This window comes from Rhincodon typus, chromosome 19 (genome assembly GCF_021869965.1).
Source record: "Rhincodon typus isolate 14 chromosome 19, sRhiTyp1.1, whole genome shotgun sequence".
In the NCBI taxonomy this organism is placed as follows: Eukaryota; Metazoa; Chordata; class Chondrichthyes; order Orectolobiformes; family Rhincodontidae; genus Rhincodon; species Rhincodon typus.
Window position 1 is genome coordinate 32,649,105 of NC_063350.1, and position 27,110 is coordinate 32,676,214.

At 39.1% G+C, this 27,110-nt stretch overlaps 1 protein-coding gene across 1 annotated transcript in view; it reads right to left on the reverse strand.

Moving 5' to 3' along the window:
- ada (adenosine deaminase) overlaps positions 1-27,110 on the reverse strand; it is a 59,548-nt gene that overhangs the window by 27,223 nt on the left and 5,215 nt on the right. Inside the window, exons 3-6 of the mRNA XM_020527456.2 lie at positions 18,431-18,553; positions 8,800-8,943; positions 3,193-3,308; positions 1,506-1,630 (exon numbers count right to left, since the gene is read on the reverse strand). Of these exons, the coding sequence (XP_020383045.1) occupies positions 1,506-1,630; positions 3,193-3,308; positions 8,800-8,943; positions 18,431-18,553 (508 nt within the window). The remainder of the gene's footprint in view (positions 1-1,505; positions 1,631-3,192; positions 3,309-8,799; positions 8,944-18,430; positions 18,554-27,110) is intronic.

Sequence of the window (27,110 nt, forward strand, 5' to 3'; positions counted from 1 at the left end):
TGGCCTGCCGTGTTCATCCAGCTCTACACCTTGTTATGTTAGTACAACAAATGTTTAGGCAACTAAATGGGATGTGTTAAGTCTTCTTGTGATACCTGTAAGTGATATAAATTGAGTAGCATGGATACAGTCTACTTTCAAAAAGCTCAAAAAGATTTGTTAGCAGCTTAGATCTGAAAATAGCCATTCATACAACCTCCTGCTCACCTCTCAAGTCCAGATCTTTTGCTCATGTCTGTGCCAAGATGTAATGAGGTCAATCAGTGAGCATGTTATTGCTTGTGTAAGTGTCACTTGACAGCACTGTTGACAACACCTTAAATCATTTGCTCATGATTAAGAGTTGACTGATGGCACTCACTACTGAATGATTAGTGGCACACAGCCTCTTCTCAGGTCTCACAACCATAATTCTGAATTTGCTCTTCAGGGACTTCTAAATTGTTTTGAGTGACCTATTAAGCAGGAGCCCTAGTCAGTATTGAACGTAACTAATATTTTGGGACTGTCAAATTTAGCAATTCCTTGAAATGATCTATTCCCGAACATTACAATATTCTCAGTGTTTTCTCCTACACCATCAGAACATGTACAACAAAAAGGAATTCATCACAATGTATATTTAAATAAAACACAGAAATTCATATAAGACAGGAAATTATTATTAAAGCTCTGGTCTATCAAATTGTACCACTTTGATGAGTAAATAATAGGCATCCTATCACTTATACAATAGACTATTTTCTCTTTTATAAATGCATACTCAAATGCAGAGCAACTTATAGAGGGATTTAGATAAAACAGTTTACTCATTATGATTTTATATTCATGGCATGTTACTTAGCCAGAAAATGTTACTATTGTGATAGGTGATGTACAAAATAACATTTCTATGAGATTACAATATTTATTGTAAATACTGAGTGAAAATTACTTCAAGGGCAATAAAATATCAATATTCAAAAGGAATATTAAAGTAAATGTGAAACACAATCTTAATGAAGTTACCATTTGAGCAGTCTATCGTGCACAGTCATGGGCAACAGCCAATGAATTCACCAAGTCTCCCACACATGGGAGGATATTCTATCTGTAAAACATTCTTTATGAAGCTTGAGTGAGTATGTGATGCAACTGTAACACAAATATATACCCAAACCACTGGTTTAAAGATGCACAGAACCTTCTCATGGGTTCTGCAGATTAGGTGACCAAAATTTCCATAGAAACATTTATATCATGCTCCCAAGGATTCTACTTATGATCCACCGATTAGGAAAACCTGATGATGCTAGATTAGAGAGATCCTGTACACATCCTAGGAGAGTGTATTCTGATGAAGTGCAGTAAGAGATTCACAAAATGTGCCCTATAAGTATGACTACTTTTTGGAATTTCATGTTCCTAGAAGGTAAAGTGGAATCCATCTCTTTTTTTTTTGTAATTTAACTGCAATTCAATATTCCTATTAAGTTAAATTCACCATGTTATGGATAACTACCTACCTCATAGGCATTGCAATGGCCTGAGTTGATTTTACAGTTTAAAGACTCATCACCTGCCAAGTCCATACCCACAACACCTTCATTGCGATATTTCTTACACAGGCTCACAATTTCAGCAGACCATTCTGAAAATATATTAATACCATCTTATTATCATTGTATTCGTCAATGAGGTGCTGCTACAACTCATTATTTACACCTCAATAATAAACTATCACGCTGATTTATTAAGCAGAACTCTCTAGCTTTGCTTTCATCAAACAAGAACTGCTTACATTTCTATCACACGTTTGGTTGAATAAAACACCCAAGTCACTTCACAGGAGCATTATAAAATAAAATTTGACACTCAGCCATAGTGCTCATATTGGGGGGCAGATGATCAAAAATGTTTTCAAGGAAAAAGAATCAGTATCTCAAAGAAGAAAAGAGATACAGGTATGGAAGATTAGGTACAGATCTGGAAGATTTGTCAGGCAGTTGAAGCTATGTTCACCTACAGAATGCGTAAGAGATCAGAAGTAGAAAAAAGGCATATCTCAGAGGATTCTGGGATTGGAGAATATAAGAGGTAGGGAGGGGCAGGGCTATGGAGGAATGGAAAAATTAAAGATGAAAATTGCTTAACTGGGAGACAATGTAGGTTAAGAAATGTAGGCTTATGGCTGAACAGGGTGGCATGAGATAAGGTGAGCTTTGGTTGAGTTCACGTCAATGGCTGATATAGAAGGCTAGCAGTGCATTGGAATACTCAATTCTAAACATAACAAAGACATTGTGTGGAATTCAGCAGTAGATGAGTTGAGACAGGACAGAGTCAGGTAAAATGAGGGAGTTGAAAATGGGTGTTTAGAATCATAGAAACCCTACAGTGTGGAAACAGGCCCTTCGACCCAACAAGTCCACTCTAGATTAAGAATTAACTGGGGTTACTTTACTTTACATCTTCTTCTAAAAACAGCGAGTTTGCACCATAGTATGCATTTTAATGTGAGCCAGATAAAAGAAACACCACTTTTCTACAAAATAGCAAGAGTGGCACAAATCAGACTCCAACCTTTGAAAATCCACAACAACAACAAAAACAAATTGCTGGAAAAGCCCAGCAAGTCTGGCTGCATCTGTGAAGAAAAAAATCAGAGTTAATGTTTCGGGTCTGGTAACCCTTCTTCAAATCCACATTTGATTACACGTGAAGTCACACAGAAGAGTAAAAGGTGACTTGATTGGAAGGTATAAAAATTTGAGGTGTCTTCACAGGGCAGACTTACAGAATGTTTCCTCTTATGGGAGAATCTAGAATTACGGACATTGCTTATAAATGAGGGGTTACCCATTTAAAACCAACATTAGGTATTTTATTTTCTCTCAGAAGGTCATGATCCTTTGGAACTCGCTTCCTGAAAATGTAGTGGAAGTAGAGTGCGTGAATATTTTTAAGGCAGAGGTAGTCCGCACATACCCACAGTTCTGGACTCCCCCCATGAGGGGAAACATCTTCACAGCATTGGTGTTGTTCATTGTCTAGGCTCAGATAGGAGAACTGAATTACAGCTTAATATAAGCAGAAAATTGAGCAGTGACAGAGAAATATCACAGAAAATTACAAGAAGTTTCAGAGAGAAAATCTGAAAAATAGAATTACAGTTATAAATGAACATACAGAAAAATATACACAGCATATTACCTGGCATATGGCGCATGCAGCATAGAATGGATCTTGCTTTGATTTTAAAATGCTTTTCTCCTTCCTGGAAACCCTGGTTGACAAGATGAACCACTTCGTCCGGAGTCAGGTCCCCTCTGATTATGAACATAAACACAAGAAGTAGGTCAGACTTTTGATAACTAGTTGTCACAGTGAAGAGGAGATAACTTGATTACGCAGATTTTGTACATGCGAATACAGTTAGGAATGGTCAAAAAATAGTGGCCTAGCCAGTGATGCACACATCCCATGAAAAATATTTTTAAAAAGACTAGAGAAAAGAAATGTTAATTTTATAATGCTAAGTAATTATATTTGCCAATTACTTCTCCATGATTCTAGTTGAATTGAGAAGCATTACACTATGTAGTTTTTAATCGGATACTGGAGATCACTGTTAATAAACTCCAAATATCACTTAGATTTATTGTAGTTTGGCCACTGCTTATATCACAGACCTTCGGAGATGAAGCCCTGGCAAATCAAGTGTCCTTATTTTTGGACAAATGTCCTTATGAAAGAATAGGTGCAAAATTACTTCAAACATCAGTATCTCAGCAAACAAAATGTCATATCATCAACACACTAAAACACAGAGAAATTGGAAAGGTTACGCTTTGAGTGTCATATAACCATTTTCTTATTGAATTGACCATTACTGTCATTTTATATAAAGTGGGTTTGTATCATCTGTGAATTGGACCACTTCTTTATCTGACCAAATTTAGGGAAACAATAGCAAGCCTCAGGAGTTGAAGAAGAATGTTTTTCACTCTGTATATACGTGCCATGACAGAATTATCTTCATTTTCAGTGGCAGGGAGATGATTGTTCCTCAAACAGAAGTTTTGGTTTCAAGTACAAGCACAGATTCAAAAATTACTTCAAAATAATAGTCAGGTTAACAGTGCTCATGGTTATTTTGGCACAAATGTTACACGAACTTCAAGTGACAGCAGATGCAAGTCTAAACATGGAAGTTTAGAATGTTTTTCCCAGATTCACCAACCTACTTTTAGCTTTACAAAAATGAAATTTCACTGTTTGGTTGCCTTAGGGAACAGTGCATAATTCCTGTATTTGCATCAGTTGATACTACATAAGCTCACCACAGAAAATTCAATCAAGTCTTCAGGTATATACATGTTAATGCCCAAAAATCTCTGATAGATAAATTAACCCTTACTATATGGTATATCTATCCTTCAGCTTTTTCTTGTTGCTGGGAATTTTTGTTTTCAAATTTGAAGTTAGTTGTTCTGCAAAATCTTCCTCTATTGTTTCAATCTGACGTCTCCCCCTTTCCCATCCTCTACTGATTTTGAAGTTGACTTCAGCTTTCTAACAATCCTTTAACCTGATGAATTAAGGAATTACTCAGTCGTTTGCTCTTTCATTCAAATATCACAAGTTCTACCACAATCATTTCCATTTCAAACTTCCAATAACTTGCAGCACTAGATAACATGGAGATTAAGCAGGCAAAACCAAATCTGATGGAAGTCAGTGTTGTATATTGTTTAATTACAGGGATTTTTGAGTCAATTTATGTGGCATCTAAATGTAGAAAAATATTCCAAGGAAGTTCAGAGGTTCTCACATTGAAATGACACCATTAGGATAATTAGCTGAACTCATAAAATGGTCCATTTATGCTTGCTAGAAGCAACATACATTCAAATACGGGAACCAGTTTTCCAAAATTAGAAGAAATATGTACAATCCTCATACTTGTTTTTAATTATGTGAGAACTCAGGAGGCCTTTCTCCATGACAATGCTTCAGCAAATCAGAGTCAACTTGCGAATTTTTCTCCTGTAATTTACATTGATGTGATCATTTAGAATTTGGCATTCTTGTGTATATCCTGATGGGTGCAAGCTGAATAGCTCTAGCAACGTGTTTCTCTTTTTAGCAAGATTCCAGTTCAGGTGTCATTCACTACATAAGAAGAAAAACACATTTGCCCATTCCCCACCTTGTCAATTATATCAATGTAAAGACTACAGTTATTAGCCTTTCTGCCAGTGGAAACAGTTTCTCGTCATCTACTCTCATAAAAACCCTCACCATTTGAACACATACTATATCTCCCTTAACTATCTCTGTGCCAAGGAGAATAACTCCAGCTTTTCTAGTTTTTCTTCGTAACTAAGTGTCTTATCACTGGTACCATTCTAAGGAATGTCCTTTCCACCTTCTCCACGGCTCCTTCAAAAGCAGTGTATTTATGGTGATTAGCAATTGATCTTTGAAAGTAAATGTTCACTTCTTGTGGTTAGACATTACCACAGAAATAGAAAGTCCAGATTTCATGTCAACTTCAGTCTAATTAACGGGCCAAATACCTGCAATACCCAATAAATCAGCACATATTAATTCTGGTGATTTAGCTGTCCATGAAAGTAGCAGAGACTAATCATTGACCATACTCTTTCTCAAAGGTTTAACTCATATCTCCATTTCACACACAACTTTCAGTTAATACCACTATTCAAGATGGTTTGATATAATTTATATTGCACAGAATAACGTATGACCTTCAGGAACTTCTAAGCAATGGTGAACAAGTACAATAATACATTCTGACACTTGTAACTATGTGAGATAAATTTTAATCTATTTTTCAAAAACATACTCTGGCTGTAATAGTCAAATTGTCACTTGTTATCAACAATACTTAGCACACCGCATGGGATTATGCCATCAAACAAAGATTTTCAAATAACATATGCATAAAGCAGCAATATTAAATTGCAGTTTCTCTAGATTCATAGCACTCATGTATCACAATAACTGATCATTACAAGTTTCCTTTTAAAAAAAATCTTCCTGAGCTGAAACCAGCAAGATAAATCAAGTAATCAACAGAAAAAGGAAAACCATTTAAGCTTATTACGGGAATGACCCAAGAAAGTGTTTGCTACTGAGTTTATTGTCAGTAATGATTAAACTAGATGAGACAGATGAACAAATTCAACACCTAGACTAGAATGCCCTGAGGGAGTCTGAGTATGAATCTCTGCATAGATGTTGCTCAGCAACTTAGCAGGAATTTGTTTGAGAAAATAATGAACAATAAAAGCTCTGTGGATGCAATTTATTTAACTTGAGACATTGCAAAATGAGAAAGCGCAAAAAAACCAAAAATATGTGGGCTGGTTAGGAAAGTATGCACAGGAATGGTATAATTTAACAAACATAAGAGGGAAAGTAAACAGGGTGGCCACTAAGAAGCTTGGAGCTATGTGCCAAGGCAGGAAGTAGATCAAAGATACTGATGTTGTTTCTCTCTTACGTAGTCCCTTGGGTTCTAGGATGACTTGTTTCTAGTCCAATTTGATGAATTCCTAAATAGACTAATAATTCTAATGGACCATCTGCAGCATTTGCCACACAGTACGGAGCAGGTGGTGCTTGAAATGGTAGGCAGATTGGAGATCTTTGCTCTCCCTCCAAAGCCTTACCTTCTCATCTGCATGCTTCCAATGAAGCCTGTCAATGCGTTCAGTGCCTTGCTACATAAGCTTCTCCAATTTAATTGGTTATAAGCCAGACTCACCAATGGAGGTGGCAGAGATGCTTTGAGGACATTCTGAAAGCATTTCCAGTGTGGTTCCTGCTGCTACTGAGTTCTGAGTAAAGCAGTTGCTTTTGGAGCCTGCTGTTAGTCCCATCTTCAGTGAAGCTGGATTTAACTGGTTGGAGTCTAACGCTGCACAGGTTGGCTTAGAAAATGACATTACTACATTGCTGGTGACCAGTTTTGAAGGACTTTATTATTATTCAGTTATGAGAAGTGGGCATTGCTGATCAAGTTAATATACATCTCTAAATACCCTTGAGAAAGTGGTGAGCCAAATTTGTCAACTGCTGTTGTCTTTTGAGTACAGATACAAACATAGTTCTGTTAGAAAGGAATCTTGATTCTAAAATAATGAAGGAATTGCGATATAGTTTGAAATCACAATGGAGCATGGCTTGGAAGGAAAATTGCAGTTGGTGGTATTTTCACGCATCTGCTGCTCTTGTCCTTCTTGGCGGTAGAGGTCAGAGATTTGGAAGGTGCTGCTGAAGGAGGCTTGGTGAGTTATCAGTGTATCTTGTAGTTGGTACCCAATGCTGCTACTGTCAGTGGTGTATGATATGAATACTAAAGTTGGTGGATGGGGTTCCAATCAAGTATGCTGCTTTGTCCAGGATGGTGTTGACAGTCTTGAGTGTTTGTGGAACTGCGCTTATGTAGGCAACTGGAGTATTTTCTATCGCACTCCTGAATCGCACATTGTAGATAGTGGATAGACTTTGAGATTCAGATAAGTTGTTTGCAATACTCTAAGACTGTAACCCACCTATGTAGCCATAGCATTAATATGGCCGGTTCAGTTCAGGCTATGGTCAATGGCAAGTTGAAAGTGGGAATTCAGCAATGGAAATGCTATTGAATATCAAGGGGAAATGAATAGATTCTCTCTTCTTGGAAATGGTCATTGCCTGGCACTTGTATGGTGTAAATGTTATTTGCCGTTTGTCAACCCAAGCCTGAATGTTGCTGCATTAGCACACGGACTGCTTGAGTATCTAAGGAGTGGCAAATATAGCTGTACATTGTGCAATCATCAGTGAATATCACACCTCTGAGCTTATGATGGAGGAAGGTCACTGATGAAGCAGCTGAAGACACTGGACCTAGGACAGTACCCTGAGGATCTCCTGCAGAGATCTCCAGGGCCTAAGATGATCAACCTCCAACAACCACAACCATCTTCCTTTATGCAATGTAAGACTCCAACCAGCAAAAAGATCTCTCCCTGATTCTCGTTTTGCTAAGTCTCCTTGATGCTGCATATGGACAAATGCTGCCTTGCTGTCAAGGGCAGTCACTCTTACATCACCTCTGGCATTCAGCTCTTTCGTTCACATTTGATACAAGGCTATCAAGTCAGGAGCTGAGTAGCCCTGGCAGAACTCAAACTAAATCACAGTGAGCAGGTTATTGCTGAGCAAATGCTTGCACTCTTAATTGTAAAGAACTGTATCTATCACTCTGATTTTTTTTATGTCCCCTGCTACCTACATTTGCATTAACTCCCTCACAAGAATGGCATCCTGTACTGCAGAGCCATAGTCAGCCGCATATCATTGCATTAACTCTTGTAGTAAAAGGATTTTAACATCTCAAATGTAATGCAGTAATTAGAATACTATATACATGCAACAATTTAATGTACAAGACTTTCGAGTAGATATTTGCTGCTATTCAGGTTAGACGCCTCCTTTCATCTGTTAAGTTCAGGACACTGCACTGTGAACAACACTAAGGGTGCTCACCTTCCTTCTGGTCACATCTTGTTTTAGGAGGTCATAGGAAATATGGAACAAATTTTTAAAAATCTAAACTTTCTGGTGATATGTTACAGTATAAAACAGTCCTTTGAAGTTTAATCAATAAAAGTAACTGGGGAAAAGAAATTTTAACATATATGAACAGTAAATAGAAGTATATATAAAATACATTGCCAAAACACTAAAATAGAATTTTGAAGTAATGTATTATTTCTCAGGTGATGTGTATCAAATACTTACGGCTTTTGGTTCCAAGGAATGGGAATAACATTGGAATTGGCAAACAAATGAGGACAGTATCTTGCTTCAAAATATATAACACCCTCTTTTGCTTTCATTTCCACAAGCTCATAGGCTACTCTTTTCACAGCATCTCTGTCTCCACTGTATGCAACAAGAAAATAAATAAAAGTCAAGGATTATTTTCAGACAAATTAACGAAAATCTTGAACATCAAGCATTAACGCATAAACAAAACAGTACACATAGGTAAGATTTCACTGGAGTATTTTTTGAAAAACTATCAGACAACAAGGAATGAATGAAAATAATGCTAATCATGCATGTCACCAGATTTGAGATAGTAAACACTACCAACCATGGTCTTGTACGGGCTTAGCACATGAATCCAAAACATTCTTCCATGCATAAAGGAGTGTCCAGGGCATTTGTTTCGCACTTATATGCATTTAAGTGATAAAAAGAGAGTTAGGATCAACAATGTATCAAAAATGAGATCTACACTTTCTTTATTTTCTCTACTCCTACAAATGTTAATAATTATTCTCTAACAGAAATGGGAGAGAGTAAGTGCCCAGGACACTGCTACATGAACAACAATATTATGCTTGCTACGTGCCACAATTAATGGCGACAGACAATATGTTGATAAAACTGGGTTAATTGCTGCCATAGAGAAACATAAGCATGCCTGTGCATTTAGAATCATTGACATCTGGCAATTGTTAGCTGCATTCTGTACTGAAGTTCCAAGTTTATAATGAACAACACCCAAGATGCTTTCATAGACAATCTTTTAAGATGTTGCCAGAAGTTGCATATTTAGCATCACAAACTTGCATTCAGCATAAATCTGTTCATCTGTTTCCAATAGAAATTTTTATTAACATTGAAGAACTCTGTTTGCAAGCTTACACTTCTCTCAATTGGATTGCATTTCATGACAAAAGCCTGAATCACTGAGTGGAACCATTATGCTCCACTTCTCTACAAATCAGAAACTCAAAAACAGTCAGCTTAAAGACTGTCCTGTTGCAGGAAATCACACATGCTGACATGTGCCATTCACAGCTCATAGAATCATTGAATGGTAACAGCACAAGAGAGTAGAATAAGGGGTTAACTATATCTTTCCTTTAAGAATAGCTTGTCATAGCGATGGGCAGATTATAAGAAATTAGGACCTGAATTTGTTGAGTTCCATAGATGTCCACTCGTAGCATTCCCTGTATATAGTTTATATTCCATAAAGCCTGCTTTTATTCATTCACCTGAGTTTAAATCTGATCTTACCACATGCTGTCAGAAAGCCACTCTCCAATCTGATCATGCTTAAGCACAGTAAGTGGCCAGGTCAATGCTGAGTCCCAGGGTAAACAAAATGCACAGCACTGTAGGAAGAAGGTTACTGATCCTCTGTCGTCTGCAAAGGTACATGCCACCATCTTCTCCCTGCTACCTCACATTCACAGGGTCACCACTCAAACTCTCCACTGCACACACATTTCATCATAGATGACAACTCTCACTGTTGCACAAATCATGTCCACTCAGTGACTTTCAAACACCTCATCTTCCCAAACTCTAAACCCTTTCTACACACTGCACTTTCTACTCATTTGCAGGGTACACCTCAGCACCTCAACTGCTCATGCATCATTATTAACTGCTCTTACATCCGATTCCATTATGTTCAATCTTTGTCGCAGTGTATTTAAGACGGTATTCAACTGGGCTGAGAGGGCTAGGACTACTGGGGGACGGGGTACTGGTGGACATAACACTCCTCTCTCTTTTCAAGGAGAAACACCTCACTTTGGTCATAGAACATCACAGCTCATGTGGGGATGGGGAGAAATCCATCACCAACCAACTCAGTAGGCTTCATGGTGCTGTGCGATGATCTCCCAACATGACCATGTGAACTCATTCTTACTCTGCACAAAGTTTCTCTCTTCTCTTATTCAGGTGAAACTCTGCCTCGAAGAGGCCATCATAGGAGGCCCTCAGCAACACACTCACTTCTGAGAAAGAAACCAATGAACCCTCAGGATGCAGAGGTAAAGCTTTCACCTGCACCCTCACCTGCTCAGAGACTTTCACTTCAGACTGTTCTCTATCTAGATTAAACTTGAGAACACAATATGGTGAGCACGCCACTGAAACATTTCCACAGCAGGTTGGGCAAGAAACATTGCGGGTCACTGGCAGTCAGAAGACTGCTGGACACCAAGCAAGTACTCAGCCTCAAGCAGAAGGTATTCCCACGGCCTCAGCCATTAATGACCATTAAAACACACAACCAGACACAATAACAGGCAGGTTTGTTAGACACAGTCGCTAAACTCGATCAGAGGATATAGAAGTCCACCAATGTTATCAATACAGTGCTGGCTCCAACATGCGTGAGTTCAGCTGTCTCCATGGATGCATTGGTGACTGCCATGGAGACTTAGCTCCAGCACACTCAGTGTCTGCTGGTTATGAACACAGACCTGCGTTCTATCATTGTTGCCAGAGGTGTTCAGCATCAATGGCAAAGTGAGAGAGGGGTGAGGGACCTCACCTCAAGCCAAGTATCCCTTCCTCCCAGGCAGACAGAGTGGTGCCAACAAGCTCCTAAACGGAGAAGAAGCCACACACACAGGATCCTTGAAACTGTTACTCAGGACAGTCCAGAGAAGCCAGGTTCGTCCACCCTCCCCGGCTGTGATGCCAAAGCCTGCAGAAGTGCAAGCCGAGGGGAGTGAGCCTAAATTTATTCAAAACACGCTCAGGAGCCTGGGCTGTCTAGGCCCAAACACCCTGGGGTGGGGGTGGGGGGGGGGGGGGGGGGGGGGTGGCGCGAGGAGGAGCGTGTGAAAATGCTGTGATTCTCGCACCGACTTAGAGTCTCACTGGGAGCACTAATGCCAGAATTATCATAAATTGGAGTACATTTTACCTTACCAATTCACATCCCTCAAAACCTTACTGATGCAGTTCCACATACAACAGCCTATCAATTGGTCATTAGTTAGCTGGCCCTCAATAGTAAATGCCTTCATGTAAATCAATCATGATGGTAATTCAAATGTGCCCAATTTTGTCTTTAGTTGGTGTCTGCACACAATATTCTCCAGCGGCACTCACAAAATTGCATTTAGGAAAAGGTACGTTGGCTTATTTTCTCATCCTACTGCATTTTTCTACTGTCTTGCCAAGGTCAGCACAGCAAATCCAAGGGAGAAAGTCAAAGACTCCTCTTCTGAAGCGCATAGATGAAGGACACAATCCATTGTATGTGCCACCAGCAGGGCATACAACTGATGTCTTATCAGAAAACTACAGCTCTATAGACAATTTAAATCAAAATCAATCAACAGAAAAAATCATAAATATCTGATTATATACCAGCTGAGCACGAGGCACAAGGTCTTAGGACATTTGAACTGGAGACTTTACCTCTGAGCTATTAGACAGTTATTAGCATCAAAGAGTATATTTAGCGCTGAAAGGTCATATTGTGTAACATGAGTAGGAATATGAATTTCTTGGCAACATTATGATTGAACTCCAGTGTCCAAAGTTAACTGCGACTGGGAAATAAAATGACACTGAATTTTGAAATCTTTAAATTAAATGCAGAACACAAAAAGCATACTTTGTATCCGTTATAAATATATAATTGAACTTGAAGAATGTAATCTTCACCCAATGTTATAAGCAAGCGATCCTAATGCAAATACCTTCAGTTCTGACCTTTTTGTCAACACTCATTATCATGAAGCAATAAGCAATGTGACTGGAACAAACCAGACCAGGGGATCCCAGATGTAAACTTTGGTGAATCCGCTGAGCTCAACAAGAACTGTAATAGATACTGTACAATTGACCGCAGCATCCTTTCATTATTTTCACCCCCCACAAAGCCACCAAAGCAAAAAAATCAGCAAATAAAATCAGCCCGGGTAATCACTCTCTGATTGACATGCAGTGATCTGAAGACAGAAGTGTGCAAGATCCTCCAATGGCTGAAAAACCTTTCCACACCAACTCAAAATGAAGAATTAACAGTCGAGCTACATATTTGAGTGCAGCCAGCATCCATTTAAACAAATCCTAACAACTTCAAGTGAAAGGGAAAGCAAAGTTCTGTTTATCAAAAAAACAGCCTGAAATGGTTGGCTTGTATGTGATACACCAATACAGCAACAGACTGAAGTACTAAGTGATGGAATGCAGATATGCCAGCTGAGTACAGACACGATTGGCTGAATGTCCTTCTTCTTCACTGTAACAATTCTGTGAGTTTATGCAGCACAATTATTGACACTGAGCCTGTGAGGCTGAGCCCTGAAGCAAGTTTCTCTGTCACAGGGGACAGGGAGCACTTCAAATGAACCTCTCAGCCATTGAACATGTAATGCAGCTGTATGCCTTACTACACTCAGAGCTGCTTTTATGGTATCTGTTCCACAGACATGAAAATAGTAAATTAACTTGGGAGCAAAAGGAGATGCTGCAAGATTTCATTTTTTTTCAGCATATACATGGGGTACACTAGAACCTTTTATGAAACTACAAGCCGTGAACATATTTTATTTAAGTACAACAATATTAGTGCAAGAGTGTCTTCATTGTTAACACAAAAACAGCTGACCATGTTATTTCAATAAAATCATAAAAGTGCACACTTGAATTCACATGCCCAGTTTTTTTTTCGCTTTTGTTTCTTCGTTCCTACTCAGAATGGCTCAGAGTCGTTCACTTGTGTCAACATTGGTTAAGAAATCAGTTATGCCTGTTAATGCCTGTTAATTTGTCAGCTCAATTCCTGAACAGTGAGAGAATGACCTAGATGGACTTGGCTGTGGGATTTGAATGCATTTAAACTTATGCAATCAGGAACAGAATATTGCTTCAGCAACAAAACCTAATGATACTTCAGTGATAAAAACAATCTTTAATTTTACACTTGCTATAAATACTACCATATGCTGTATTCTTTCCAATGATGTTATCTCACTGCCAATTAGACACAATTTCCAATCACAACAAAATCATATAGCCTTCCTTCGAAAGCTGCACACCGTTGCCGATTGCTGGACAACTGGCACAGAATGTTAGTTTGGTTCCAATGGTAGAATCTTGGCTCTCCAGCAGATACAGCGTTTCATTGTAGGAGCCAAGGATTTAAACCAGAAGGCTGTGTTTGATTAATTGTTCAATATCCACCTGTTGACCGCCATTCAAGATTCCATGTTGCTTCTGAGAGACAGATAGTTGCTAATTTCTTCCTTCAAAACACAATAACCAAAAACAGATCCCATGATTATCCAATCAGTACTTGCAACATGTTGTTGAATGCAAACTAACCAATCCCTTTACTTCAGAATAATTCTACATGAGACCAATTAAAGTATCTGTCATACGGTCATGCACTGTACAAATACAAGTCTACTTTTCCTTTAGAAGGTTCAATTGTTTCCAATACTTTTTATAGTTTTACACACCCACAGATCAATTATTTCACTTGGTGCTAAATCTCTTTTTTTGGCTGTCAGCTTCATGGAGGCTAGTGATTTTTCTCACTGAATCTCACTAAACCAGCAGCCTAACAATTTAATCCACCTCAAGAATCTTGTCTGATTCTAGCTCCGTTCTACTGACTGCTGTTCCTGAAACAACTGCCATATATCACAGAATGGACCGGCAGCACTGGTGTCGGTGCAGTCTTTATAAATCAATTATGAACCCAGACAAGTAGTGTCAGTCTGTGGCTGCTTTGCATGGCTCCTGACGCTTATCCTGGACATGATGGTTAGTGGGGTGCATGACATTTGGATCCTCACCCGATATGAGAACAGCATTCTAAATGTGACTACCCAAGCAGCAGACTGACCGTGTCCAATCCCCTGGACTGGTATCAGAAGCTGCCCTTGACTTACTTGATTATTGGCTGCTGATAACCTCAGCAAGCTTTCTGGCTTTGTGCCTGTGCTAAATGGCATGGCAATATAGCAATACTCTGAAACTGTTGTCTCCAGCAGAAGGCCAAGGTGTAAAAAGGCAAGGCTGGGGTCCTGTGAATATCCATGTCAGCTCAAAGAGAGGGAGTGCAAAGAGAGCAAGCAAACAGACTGGAGATGCAGCCTAGTCCAGTCCATGAGCTGGGTGCATGTCCCTGATCGCATTTTCCTTGCAGCAGCATTATAGTGGCAGATGCAGCATTTAAGTGCAGAAGTATACTGTAAACGGATCAGAGAAAGCCATGAGAATTGTTAGAGGCCAGCACATGTCAGATGCCAATGTGCTTAGACTTCGGGTACCCATGGAGCATGCCTTGAGATACGGGTGCCTGCTGTTCAGCATTTTGGTGCAATATGTCTTTTGGTACAAGCAATGAGCTGGAGTTGCCAGATACCCACTCTGACTTCCATGTCTAGAAATGTCAAGTCCAGTTTATTCACAACGGATGGCAAGATAGAAAGCTGTATTAATGAAGCAAGTCTTGCAGTTAACGAGGTTGTTAACTAGCAATAGTCCCCTTAATAGGAAACTTCTCACTGCCTGGCAAGAATCTCTTCTCAAAATCCAGAACTCAGTCAAGAAGTGCAACAGGTTGCTCCCGATGTCGAGGAAAGCTTCACGGGACTTCTCAGGCAATTTTACCAGATTTCTTGCCATAGTCCATGTCATTCAGGCCCCTACAATATTTAAAGCAAACCTGTTCTGAAAAAGGTCATAGCAGACTCAACATGTTAACTCTGTTTCTCTCTCCTGACAAGCTGCCAGACCTACTGAGTTCCTCCAGCACTGTCTGTGTTTGTTCTCTATAGGATTCAACCCTTGGGGTTTGTAGGACCTGGCTATTTGCACATTGTCCATATTTGGATATGCTGAAGAAATAAAAGAAAATAATTTACACTTGTATAGAATCTACCACTGATTTTGTCTCCCCATTGACCTTTACTTTTCAATTTCCATTTTATGTCAATTAATGCAGCATGAAACTGGTTATCAAAACGAAACATACGATAACATTCAGCATTTGATTTTCTATTTTACAAACTTTGATTATTAAACTTCGAGCAGTCTCATGTTGGTAATGAAATGGAAAAAGTGCCAAGTGCTTTTAATTAACAAAGTACAGTTACTTTAATAGAGTTCACATACAGAGAAGTATACAGGCATCTGCATGGATGCAAATTTCAATTGCAACCTGCATAGATATTGGTGAACTGATAATTACAAGGCAGTAATTCAAATGAAAGAACTCAAAACTCAATTCCAAATCTTGACATTTTGAAATGATAGCTTTTCAGCACAATTTAATTGTGTTGTTTCAAATATTATTTGTTATATTATGTACAATATATTTTGCGAACATAAAAGATAATGTGATGCCAGTGAAAGGATAAAATAGTGAAAATACATTTAAGGATACATGACACTGCCTCTAGTTCAAGAGCAATACCAGCAAATTACTGAGAAATAGAAAATACACTGTAACTGTTTAAGGGGGAAGATACCAGGTTTCTTCATACATGTCATTTAATGACTGTCTGAAAGTATAAAGCAACAACGCATGCAAGAAAAACTGTAAAAGATAATGTTTAGATTTAATATCCTCTTGAATCTGCACGAAGTGTTTAAAATCTTTCAAACATTTCTTTCAATATTTAGTTGATTCATTCAAGTTACTGTTTTCAATGCAACTAAGTTTTCCTCTCTCCATTTGCTGCCACAATTAGGTTTTGCTCTGTATCATCTGGTTAGTCCTTAAAAGTCCCAACCAGGACATCAACACTCTTGGCAAAATTTTAATTCTTTTCCAGGCTCCAAAGTCCTCAAATAAATCATTGCTGCCCAACATTGCAAATATCTTCTCTTAAATCATTGTTTTAATGGCCATAAATTTTATTTTTACCCTGCTCATAGTTTCAAAGAACTCTGAAAGTCACCAATGACATGGGCGACTGCTCACAGTGCCAGGGACCTGGGCTCAATTCCAGCCTCGAGTGACTGCGTGGAGTTTGCACATTTTCCCCCTGTTTGCATGGGTTTCCTCCAGGTGGTCCAAAGATGTGCAGGTTAGGTGGTTTAGCCAAGGTAAAAACCCCATGCAGGGTTACATGGATGGGATGGGGAGTGGGTTGCTGGTACAGTCTCGATGGGCTGAATGGCCTCTTTCTGCACTGTAGGGGTTCAGTGATTCTATGACACCCTATGAACAGCTTCATGCATAGTCAACAGCCTTCTCACAACCCCCATCCTCTTCCTTCCCCTCTCCAGTGCAATCTGTCATGGTTCCATTTCTACATATCTAAGGAGAGATTTCTGCATTAGCTACTTTGCTGAAGTCCACACAGTAACTTCTGTTGTGCATCATCCTAGGATCCCATCTGTTACACAAGGGTACTGCCACCAACTTCTGTTCCATTACTTGGGATCTGATGCCCAATTTCAAATCATTGTCCAAATTTTTCTTTCTTTATATCAGAGACATAAAAATATTCCTTTCCAACCCTTGTGGTGCACTTTGTACCTGAAGTCACAATTTCATTTGCCTTCCCAGATACAATTTCAAGGGTAGAGCTGCGAGTGTTGCTTGGACTGGAGTGAAGCTTCACATTTCTCACATGGTGTATTGCCAGGCTTGTTACTGGTTCTCTTGATTATTAGATGACTAAACAGCTGTTGCATTTCAAGCACTAAAACTCTGTCATCTCTAGGCTTTACTTCTCTTTCTTCTCTCCACCATAAGTGCAACCCCACCTGTGATCTCTCATTCACTTCACAAAACTCCATCCTCTGATACTGTTGTTTTTTTGGCATTTAAGTCTTCTATGTCCTTGCCAAACCTACTTCTGGAATCATCTCCAGACTAACACCTAACATCTACTCGTCTGGTTCTAGTGCACTGTGTATTTTTTGCATTATCACCAAGGGTGAACATTTACCCACTTCATTTTTGTCCTAGAACTTTTTCTAATGTTTTCCACACTGTCACCTTTCTCTCTGCTTTCAAAGTCAACCTTTGCCAGCAAATATTCAGTCACCTCCCTCTCACTCCTTTCAGATTACTCAACTGGACATGCAACTAAAATAGCTGGACAATTTCTTGACGGCCTTTTCATGAATTTGGATAAGAACCTGTCCCTGAGTAGATGAGCAATACTCCAGGTGGAAGGCAGTGTGGCTTTCTGTAATTTTTTCAGATCAGGCTCCAATGCCATCATTGGTGCCCCAAGGCAATTTTACCCAAAGGCCTTCACAGGAATAACAATTAGGCTTCTTATCCCATTTCCACCTGCTAGGAGACATGAAACTGAATATTTACAGGGTCCAAATATGATTCTGTGTGTTAAAGTATCCCAGACTCATTGTGGAGAATAGGACAGTTTGCCAACCTGAAGCTAGAAATGGGGCCTCAATTTCCTTAATTAAAAACATCTTGTGATGTTTCACTGTTTTATTGGTAACATGCAACTGAAAGCGACATTTGCAGTATTCTTTTGTTACATATCATGGCACATTGCTCAGATTAAACCCACTATTTGCCTTATGGACTTAGATAGTCAAAAGTAAAAGCAAATCCTGGATTTCATGAAAACAACTGCAATATTAAGATGTTGTCTTCACTTACGCAATAGCTGGCATGTAGTAGCTAAATATTTCAAGAAATTGAGTGAGGTTGCGGGGTTCATCATATCCAATGTATTCCATAAGCCCTTCTACCGAGTCTGCCGGCAATTCGATACCTCGTTTTCTACAAATAAGAAAAAAAATCACTTCAGACGAATGCCCCAGGCAACCTCGGATAGTTCCACAATTTTCATAATCGTAATCAATAATATAGATTTATGTGAAATATGCTATTAGATGCAAAATATCAAGAAAAATATTACAGCAAATAGCACAGTGACCTTATATTTTTAAATAAGCATGACAATTCTCACAGGGATTATTTTTCTGGTGTAATCCCTCTCTATGGGAGAAAATGCCATGTCAGAGGTTTGTTTTCTTTTGCAGATGGGTGGGAGGGGAAGAAAAGGAAGTATTCTTTTTGCCATCATAACATATGCAACATGGCACAATCACAATTGTACAATACTATTTTACAGATGAGATCAATAAAGTTGAAAAAATTGTGATAGTTAAAAGGAAATTCTTCAAAAATATACAATGATAACCAGTAACTACTTTAATTTACATGGCTGACTTTAGAAAGTTACTTAAGATATTCCACCTATGATAGCTCATCAACTAAAATCGACTCCAAGCCAAATGACGGCCTATTAGGAGGAATGCACAAAACCTTGGTCAAAAGAAGAACTGGAAGGAACTGAACACATAGAGTGTAGATACATAGACAGTTGCTTGTCTGAACTAAATGCCCAAGCACGAAACCAGTTCCTGTCTTTTACAGGTACATTATGTGTTCCCGTTGATTGCTGCACCCACCTGAAATGCATCACATATGAAAAGCAATCCCAACATAACAAAGTGACTGATCCATAAGATCACTCCAGCTAGAAGAATAAAAGTGGCATCAATGGGTTAAAAATATCCAAAACATGATTTTCAAATCAATGTAAAGGGTTTTGTCACATCCAAGAAACTTTGTGTAACCTAGGCTCACATTTTAGCACAGAACTGATGGAAGCTGCAAAGTTCAATGTACAGTTTTTCAGATGAGACATTACAGCAAGGTCTGACTTCCTTCAGTATTCCCTGGGATGGTGAATTCTAACAATCAACAAACTTCTTAGAAATGGAAATGCTCCTCTATCTCCTTCTTAAAAGGAGACCCCATATTTGGAGTATCTTATCTGTTTCAATAAGATCAGCTCACATCATCTGAATTCCTCTGGATACATACCTAACCTTCACAACCATTCCTTATCAGACAATCCCTTTATCCCTGGAATCAGGCCAGTGAAATGTCTTTGAACTGCCTCCAATGCAATAGAGTAATGTTGATGGGAAAACTTTCATTTTAAGAGCAATCATTAGCATTGTACAAAATATTTATTTGTATTTTTAATATTGTTCATTTATTGTATCAATGATAATAGCCATTACACAGTTCATGTTTTCCAATTAGCAAAGTAAATAAACTTAGCAGGGTAAATTAATATAGCTTTGTGAATGACAGTAACATTGGCCCAGATTGCAATTTCCTGCACTGCAATGCACACTTTTCAAATTAGCACCTGTTTGAAAAGTGAGCACATTACCTGAATGTGGGCTAAAATTTTAAGAAGGACATGAGGGATTATAAAGTTGACTAGTTATGGAAAGCTTTTAAAACATATACCTTTAAAAATACGATATTATTTCCAAAAGCCTTGGCACACAAAATTATGGGATTTTTACTCAAATTGTGCACAGATAGCAGATCTGTCAGAACATTTTCAGGAATGCACAATTCTGGATTCTCCCACACACTATGCTGTTTAAACTATGTGGAGGCCACGGTGAGAGTTACCCAATTATGGAGGCTCCTCAAGCAGACAGCAGGCACCTCCTTGAGTCAATTTCACCACTATAAAACTGCTGTGTATTCAGGTAACCTGGCCCTCAGCAGTAAAAGTCAAAAAGCTTGTGCAGTTGTATTGTCTCATTACTTTATTTAAAATTCCAATCCAGGCACCTTCTGTCCTCAGTTAAAATCAAAAATCGGTAGGTTGGTCAATCGGGAAACATTGTCTTCAGGTTTTCACCCCCCAACTCCCACTATCCAACCGAAGCATACCATTTTTAAGACTAAAACTTCCTTCCATCTCTACTGATCTCTACCTTTATTTAAAATAACAAGTTGCTTTTAAAATAATAAACAACCATTTTTCACAACCTTTGACAATTTTGCTGGAAGTGGCACCTCCCTTGCCTAATATGAAAAATAACACAAGAAAAGTAAACCTCTTTTTTAGCACTTCCAAAGTAATCTTCAGAACAAATGTTAGGACCTCATCTTACTTAAAATAGCAGCAGCATTAGCCACCTTCAATATAACGCCTAATCATTTTATGTTAATTAATCAAAAAACTTTCACCCATTGAGTGCCATATGCAATTTTGCAGTGTTATGTCTTCCTTCTCCCAATAATGTGTTAGTTGTTAAGTCCATGGATAGCAATATATTAATAGGCCATGTGACTACATTCACTAATTCAAGCCTTCAGTGCGTTGACTTTGTAATTGGAGAACACGCTTCCTGAAATTTAACCTTCACAAAACTTTCTGATTTATAGATGGATATCAGTGGTTCATATAGCCACCCATACAAAATGGGAATTCACAGCCAAGTATCTGACCTGTTGCCAAAAATGTTTTTCGGAAGCTCTGTTTGAATTTTGCCAGATTAAGAAGCTATTTCAGAAGCTTTGTTTTCTTTTCTGCTGTCCACTTCACTAGTCAAATAACCTGGTGACCAATATAAACGGTTCTAGGTATTCTACCAAGAATTTTCTGAAATCTTCCATTCAATTTCCACAACGGTCATCTGATAACATATGTTCCTTTTTCTATGCAAAAGCATAATATGCACATAGCTTCCAAACACCAAAATCTTTTGTACTGTTGAAATTATGCAAGTTCTGCTCTAGTTAATCTTGCTTGCTGTATTCTCTAGAATTGTAAAATTTTTGCTTGTTCCATTGATCACCTTGAAATTTCAAATGCTTATATTGAGTCGATTGGTTTCCCCCAGGTGTCCAAGCCTACTTGCTGGGACGTCCAACTACTCATATCAAAAGGAAAAGTTTCTAAAATTCATAAAACCATGTTTGGAATTTAATTAGATTCCCATTTTGCCATCGTGGAATTTTGAGATAATTTCATTCAATCGTTGCCCTTCATTAATATTGCATATTACCTTAATACAAGCAAATGCACAGACATCTCGAAGGTGGCAAGCTCTTTCAGACTCTCATTGTTGAGTTAAATTGTCATAATTAAATCCTCCCTCCTTAGATGGTGAGTGATCTGCTTGCATTTGATTAATTGCACAACTCACCATATTGCTTTCCCTTCCCAAATTCTCACTAACAGAGAAACTCAATGGTTCAAAACCTAGATAGTCAAAACCAAGTGGGCAACGTGTCAAGATTATATGAGTTCATGGCTGTGAAAACTATCTTTCTTTTCACTTTAGACAGAATTATTTCAATAGCAACAGGTGCCTTCATTGATAGTGTGGACCATCCATCCACACAATGAGGCAACAGCAACGCTTAGCCACAGAACATCAAGATGTTTGCTTACATGTAGAGTTAAGCAGCCACCTCTGGTTTGCTTTAGCACAGAGGGACAGCCAGCAGCCTCTGGCTGACAGGTAACTTTAGCACAGAGGGAAAAGTAGGCAGCTTGGGGCAGTAGGAAACAGTGAAGCATACATGTAAGAGTCAGGGCAATGGAACGACAAGTCCATGTGCATCAAGATACCGCATCTTCATTAGCAGGAATTAAGGCAAGTCATGGTCACTCTTGCCCAAATATGGGGAGGGTGCATAGGCCTTTTGAAAACCATGGGCACCAGGATAAAGTAGATATAGTAATGGCTATGTAAAGGGGCTGAATCAAAATGAGGGAACAATGAAAGGCTATGAGGGGTACATGGATCACAAAAGAATAAGCAATTGAAGAAAGTGGGTAATTTGTGGGTCACCAAAAAAGCTTGCAAGTCACTAATATGAACTCCAAAGTTTGAATCTCAATGTACTGATCTGAAAATCAACTGTGTCAGAAGGACTTAATGTGAGAAATAGCACATCCCAAGTGGGAGGAATAACTTACTGTACTTTACGTTTCCAAGCAGGCAGAACGTAACATCGGAATGTGAGACTCTACAGGCCTACTGTGGTCATCATGACTGTAGTAATGAAACAATGCTATTCATTTGCCTCCAATTGACAGTTAATGTGGAAGTCAACACAGAACGTCCAATTTTGGTATGTGTATGAGGAGTAGTCATTGGGAGTACATTGTGCCCACTGATCACCACTTTGTCATCTCAGAGATCAATAAGACTCAAGAGAACAAGGAACTCTTAATGACAACATCATCTTCCCAATGGGCCCAGGTACATAATCCCAAAGACAGGAAGTTTGCTGGATGGGAAGGGGTGGGGATGGGTCGCATGACAGGTTCCTAATTCCAGGGGATCATGGATTTTTATCGACAACCTTACATGAGATTAGCTACATCACTTTAAGTGCATTACATTTGGTTCCATGTGCGGACTGCACACTATTTTTTGTGTAGCCATAACAATCAGTTTTGTTGGGAAAGATGTCAGCATTCAGGACTGCATTTAATAACAAGTGTTATTTCCCTTACTTTGTCACAGTTTGTTTCAACTTGGGAAAGAATGGCCAAGGTAAATCTGCTGGTATTCTGCAGTGCTGCTGCTGTAAATAAACAGGCACAGAAGGCAGCAGTGGAAATCATTTCTGCCCACCCAATTTGAACAGCGGCTGCCCCTGGCTACTGCACAACCTCCAGACAGAGAAACAGCAGCACAAGATCCCCACGACTTAGGAAGATTCAGGCAGAGAACTGTGACTACAGACTTCAGCGCAGCTGTCTGCAAATGACTGAGGCTCAGTGCAGGGACACAGTGACACAGAAGATGGGAGCAGGAGCAGGATATTCAACCCCCAAGCCTGCTCCATCATTCATTATGACCATGGCTGATCATCAAGCACAATATTGTAGTGCCACCCTCCCCCCAAAGATGAAGAAGGATGACCCGAGCCACCATCTTACATCTATGCCAGCTGCTGGTCAAGAACTTGTGTTCACAAGGAGAGAGTGGCAATTCCATCTAGGTAGCCCACAAGTACATGGCTACCCTTCAATATTTTTGTAAGCAGATCATTTCAGAGAGCTGCCGGGGAATTCTGTGCGATTTCACAGTCCCCAACTCATAAGTGCATCTAGCAGATCACTGATGCTATGTTCACCAGAGCCCATCTATTCATCCTGTTTGCCCAGGTATATTCTGTATACAAAAGAGCAGGTCAAAATAAACCCAGCCAATTACCACACAATCAGTCTACTCTCAATCATCAGTAAAGTGATGAAAGGTGTCATCAGTAGAGCTATCAAGCAGCAATAACCTGCTCAGTGACACCCAGTAAATAAAAACAGAAAGAGCTGAGAAAGGGTCACCAGACCCGATATATTAACTCTGATTGCTTTCTTCACAGATACTGCCAGACCTGCTGAGCATTTCCAGCATCTTCTGTTTTTGTTGTCAGTGACACCCAGTTTGGGTTCCACCAGGGTCACTCAGCTTCTGACCTCATTCCAGCCTTGGTTTAAACATGGAAAAAAGAGCTGAATTAAAAAGGTGAGATGAGAGTGACTGCCTTAGACATCAAAGCCACATTTGACTGACAGTGACAACAAGAGGCCCGAGCAAAACTGGAATAATGGGAAGAAGGAGCAAACTCTACATGGTTGGAGGCATACCTGGCACATAGGAAGATGGTTGTGGTTTTTGAAGGTCAGTCATCTTAGCTCCAGGACATCTCTGCAGGAGTCCCACAGGGTAGTGTCCTAGGCCCAACTATCTTCAGCTGCTTCATCAATGAACTTCCCTCCATCATAAGGTCAGAAGAGGGGATGTTTGCAAATAATTATACAATGTTCTTCAGATACTGAAGCAGTCCATGTTCAAGTGCAGCAAGATCTGGACAATACCCAGACTTGGGCTGACAAGGGACAAGTAATGCTCAAGCCACACAAATGCCAGGCAATGATGATTTCCAATAACAGACAATCTTACCACTATCCCTTGACATTCAATGGTATTACCATCACTGAATCTCCCACTATCAATATTTGGGGATTACCATTGACAGAAACTCTACTGTACTCACCACATGATACAATAACACAAAGTGGCTACAAGAGCAGGTCAGAAACTTGGAATACTGCAGTGAGTAACTCACTTCCTGATTTACCAAAGCCTGTCCACCATTTACAAGGCACAAGTCAGAGTGTGATGGAATACTCTCTCTTGCCTGGATGGGTGCAGCTCCAATAAAGTTCAAGAAACTTGACACATTCCAGTACAAAGCAGCCCACTTGATTGGCACTGCATCCACAAATATCCACTCCCTTCAATACCAATGCACAGTAGCAATAGTAGGTAGAATCTACAAGATGCATTGCAGAAATTCACCAAAAATCTTTAGACAGCGCCTTCAAAACCCACAACCACTTCCATCTGGAAGGACAAGGGGAGCAAATAAATGGAAATATCATCACCTTCAAATGCCCTCCAATTCACTCACCATCCTAATTTGGAAATATATCACTGCTCTCTCCCTAAGGGTATTGTGCATCAACGTACAGCGCATGGACTGCAGCAGTTCAAGAAGATAGCTCACCACCACCATCTCAAGGGCAACTAGGAATGGACAGTAAATGCTGTCCAGCCAAGCAATGCCCGCATCCTACTTGTAAGTAAATTTTAAAAATCCCAGACCATTGAAGATATTATGCCATCACCATGACACTAAATTCAAATGGAAACATTCCTCCAATATCTTTGCTCAATCAGCAAATTGGTCATTAGGAATCTGGATATATCTTGTGGGGCATAAATGAAACATATAACAACCAAGTCATTGTCCTCCTGTCCACATATCTACCACCAATAATGAATCTGCTTTGAATGCAACCAGAAGTAATGTGACTTATGGAGCTTGTGTGGTTACTGCGTTCAATGACTCATGCTGTTTAACATTGGATGCGTTAGTCTCAGGTAACCTTTCATTCATCCTTGATGTCACAGGCACGTGTAGCTGGCTTGACTTGAGACTAATTCTCCTTGCTGGCTGGTGTTATTATTATTATTAAGAATAGAGGAAGAATACAATACTTTCTCACACAAGGTGAAAAGAATGAATAATGGCATATTGTACCCTTTACTTGTCATCAGGAATCATGTCTTCTTCAGATTCCCCAAGGTAGGGTTCATCCTTCACCTAGTACATATTGATTATGAAGCAAATGCACACGGTTTGAACAATGTGGAAAGTCAAAAGACCTAGATATATACGTTTGAGTGAATCATTTCACAGTAATTAAAAAATAGAAAGTCCATCAAAGTAGCTTTTCAATGGTCTAAGTAACAATGAAAATTAAAGCAGCATTCAGTTTGAAAATTTGTAATTGCCATTGTTATTAGTAGGAATACAAATATGATAATTATTCACTGTTTTGGCTATTGAAACAGGCGAGTGGCACAAAATCTAGTGAATTTGCAATGAAATGTAAGTAATGGTGTTAACTAAAGGAAGAACTTAGTGTATTTAATCAGATTAAAATGGTATTAAATGGAGAAAATAGTGGAATTTATGAAAAGAAAGTCTCTATGACCTGATTAACGTCATCCAAGGGTATTGAAAAAAATGAGGAAATTTATGACACATTGGTCATGATTTTCCAAACCCCTCTGAATTCAGGAATTAAATCCTTAGGTTAAAAAAATGAACATGTCACTTCATTATGCAAGGAAGGGAGGTAGGAGAACTATGGATATATCAATTATGGGCAAGGCAGTGGAGTCCATCAGGGACAGACTGACTGAATGCTCAGTAAAGCATTAGCCGATTAAAGCAAGTCAGCATGGATTTGTGAAAGGTCAGTCATGTTTGACTAATTCAGTCACATTTTTGAGGCATGTTGAATAGGGCAGTGTTTATGGATACTGTCTAGACAATCTTCCAGAAATCACTTGATCTCTGTGCAGGAAAGATTATTGGTTAAAAATAAACAAATGTGCCAAGATCTGGAGCTACCTTTATTACATGGGTCAGTAATCAACTGAGAAGTATGAGGGCTAAAGAGAATAAATTCTGATTAGCATATTGTAACAAGTGGTGCTACCCATGGATTTATTTCAATGACTTCATTTTCTTATATTACCACTGTCAGAAATGCTAAAGGAAATGGAATTCAATGTGGGAGAGTGTGAGGACTTCCACTTTGGATCCAAGAATAGCAAAATGGAATCTTGATAGTGAGAGCTTAGAACCTGTGGAGAAGGAAATAAAGTGAAGCGTCCATATAGACAAATTATTAAAAGCTAGTGCATAGGTTTTGCAGAGGAGGGAAAGGAGGCCAAAGTTGAGAATTCCTGCTCATGTGATTAAATGAGAATCCACCACATTTAGACATATTTCAACCTATGTGACAAATATGAACAGAGATAACAGGTGTAGAGCTGGATGAACACAGCAGGCCAAGCAGCATCAGAGGAGCAGGAAGGCTGACGTTTCGGGCCTAGACCCTTCTTCAGAAAGAAGG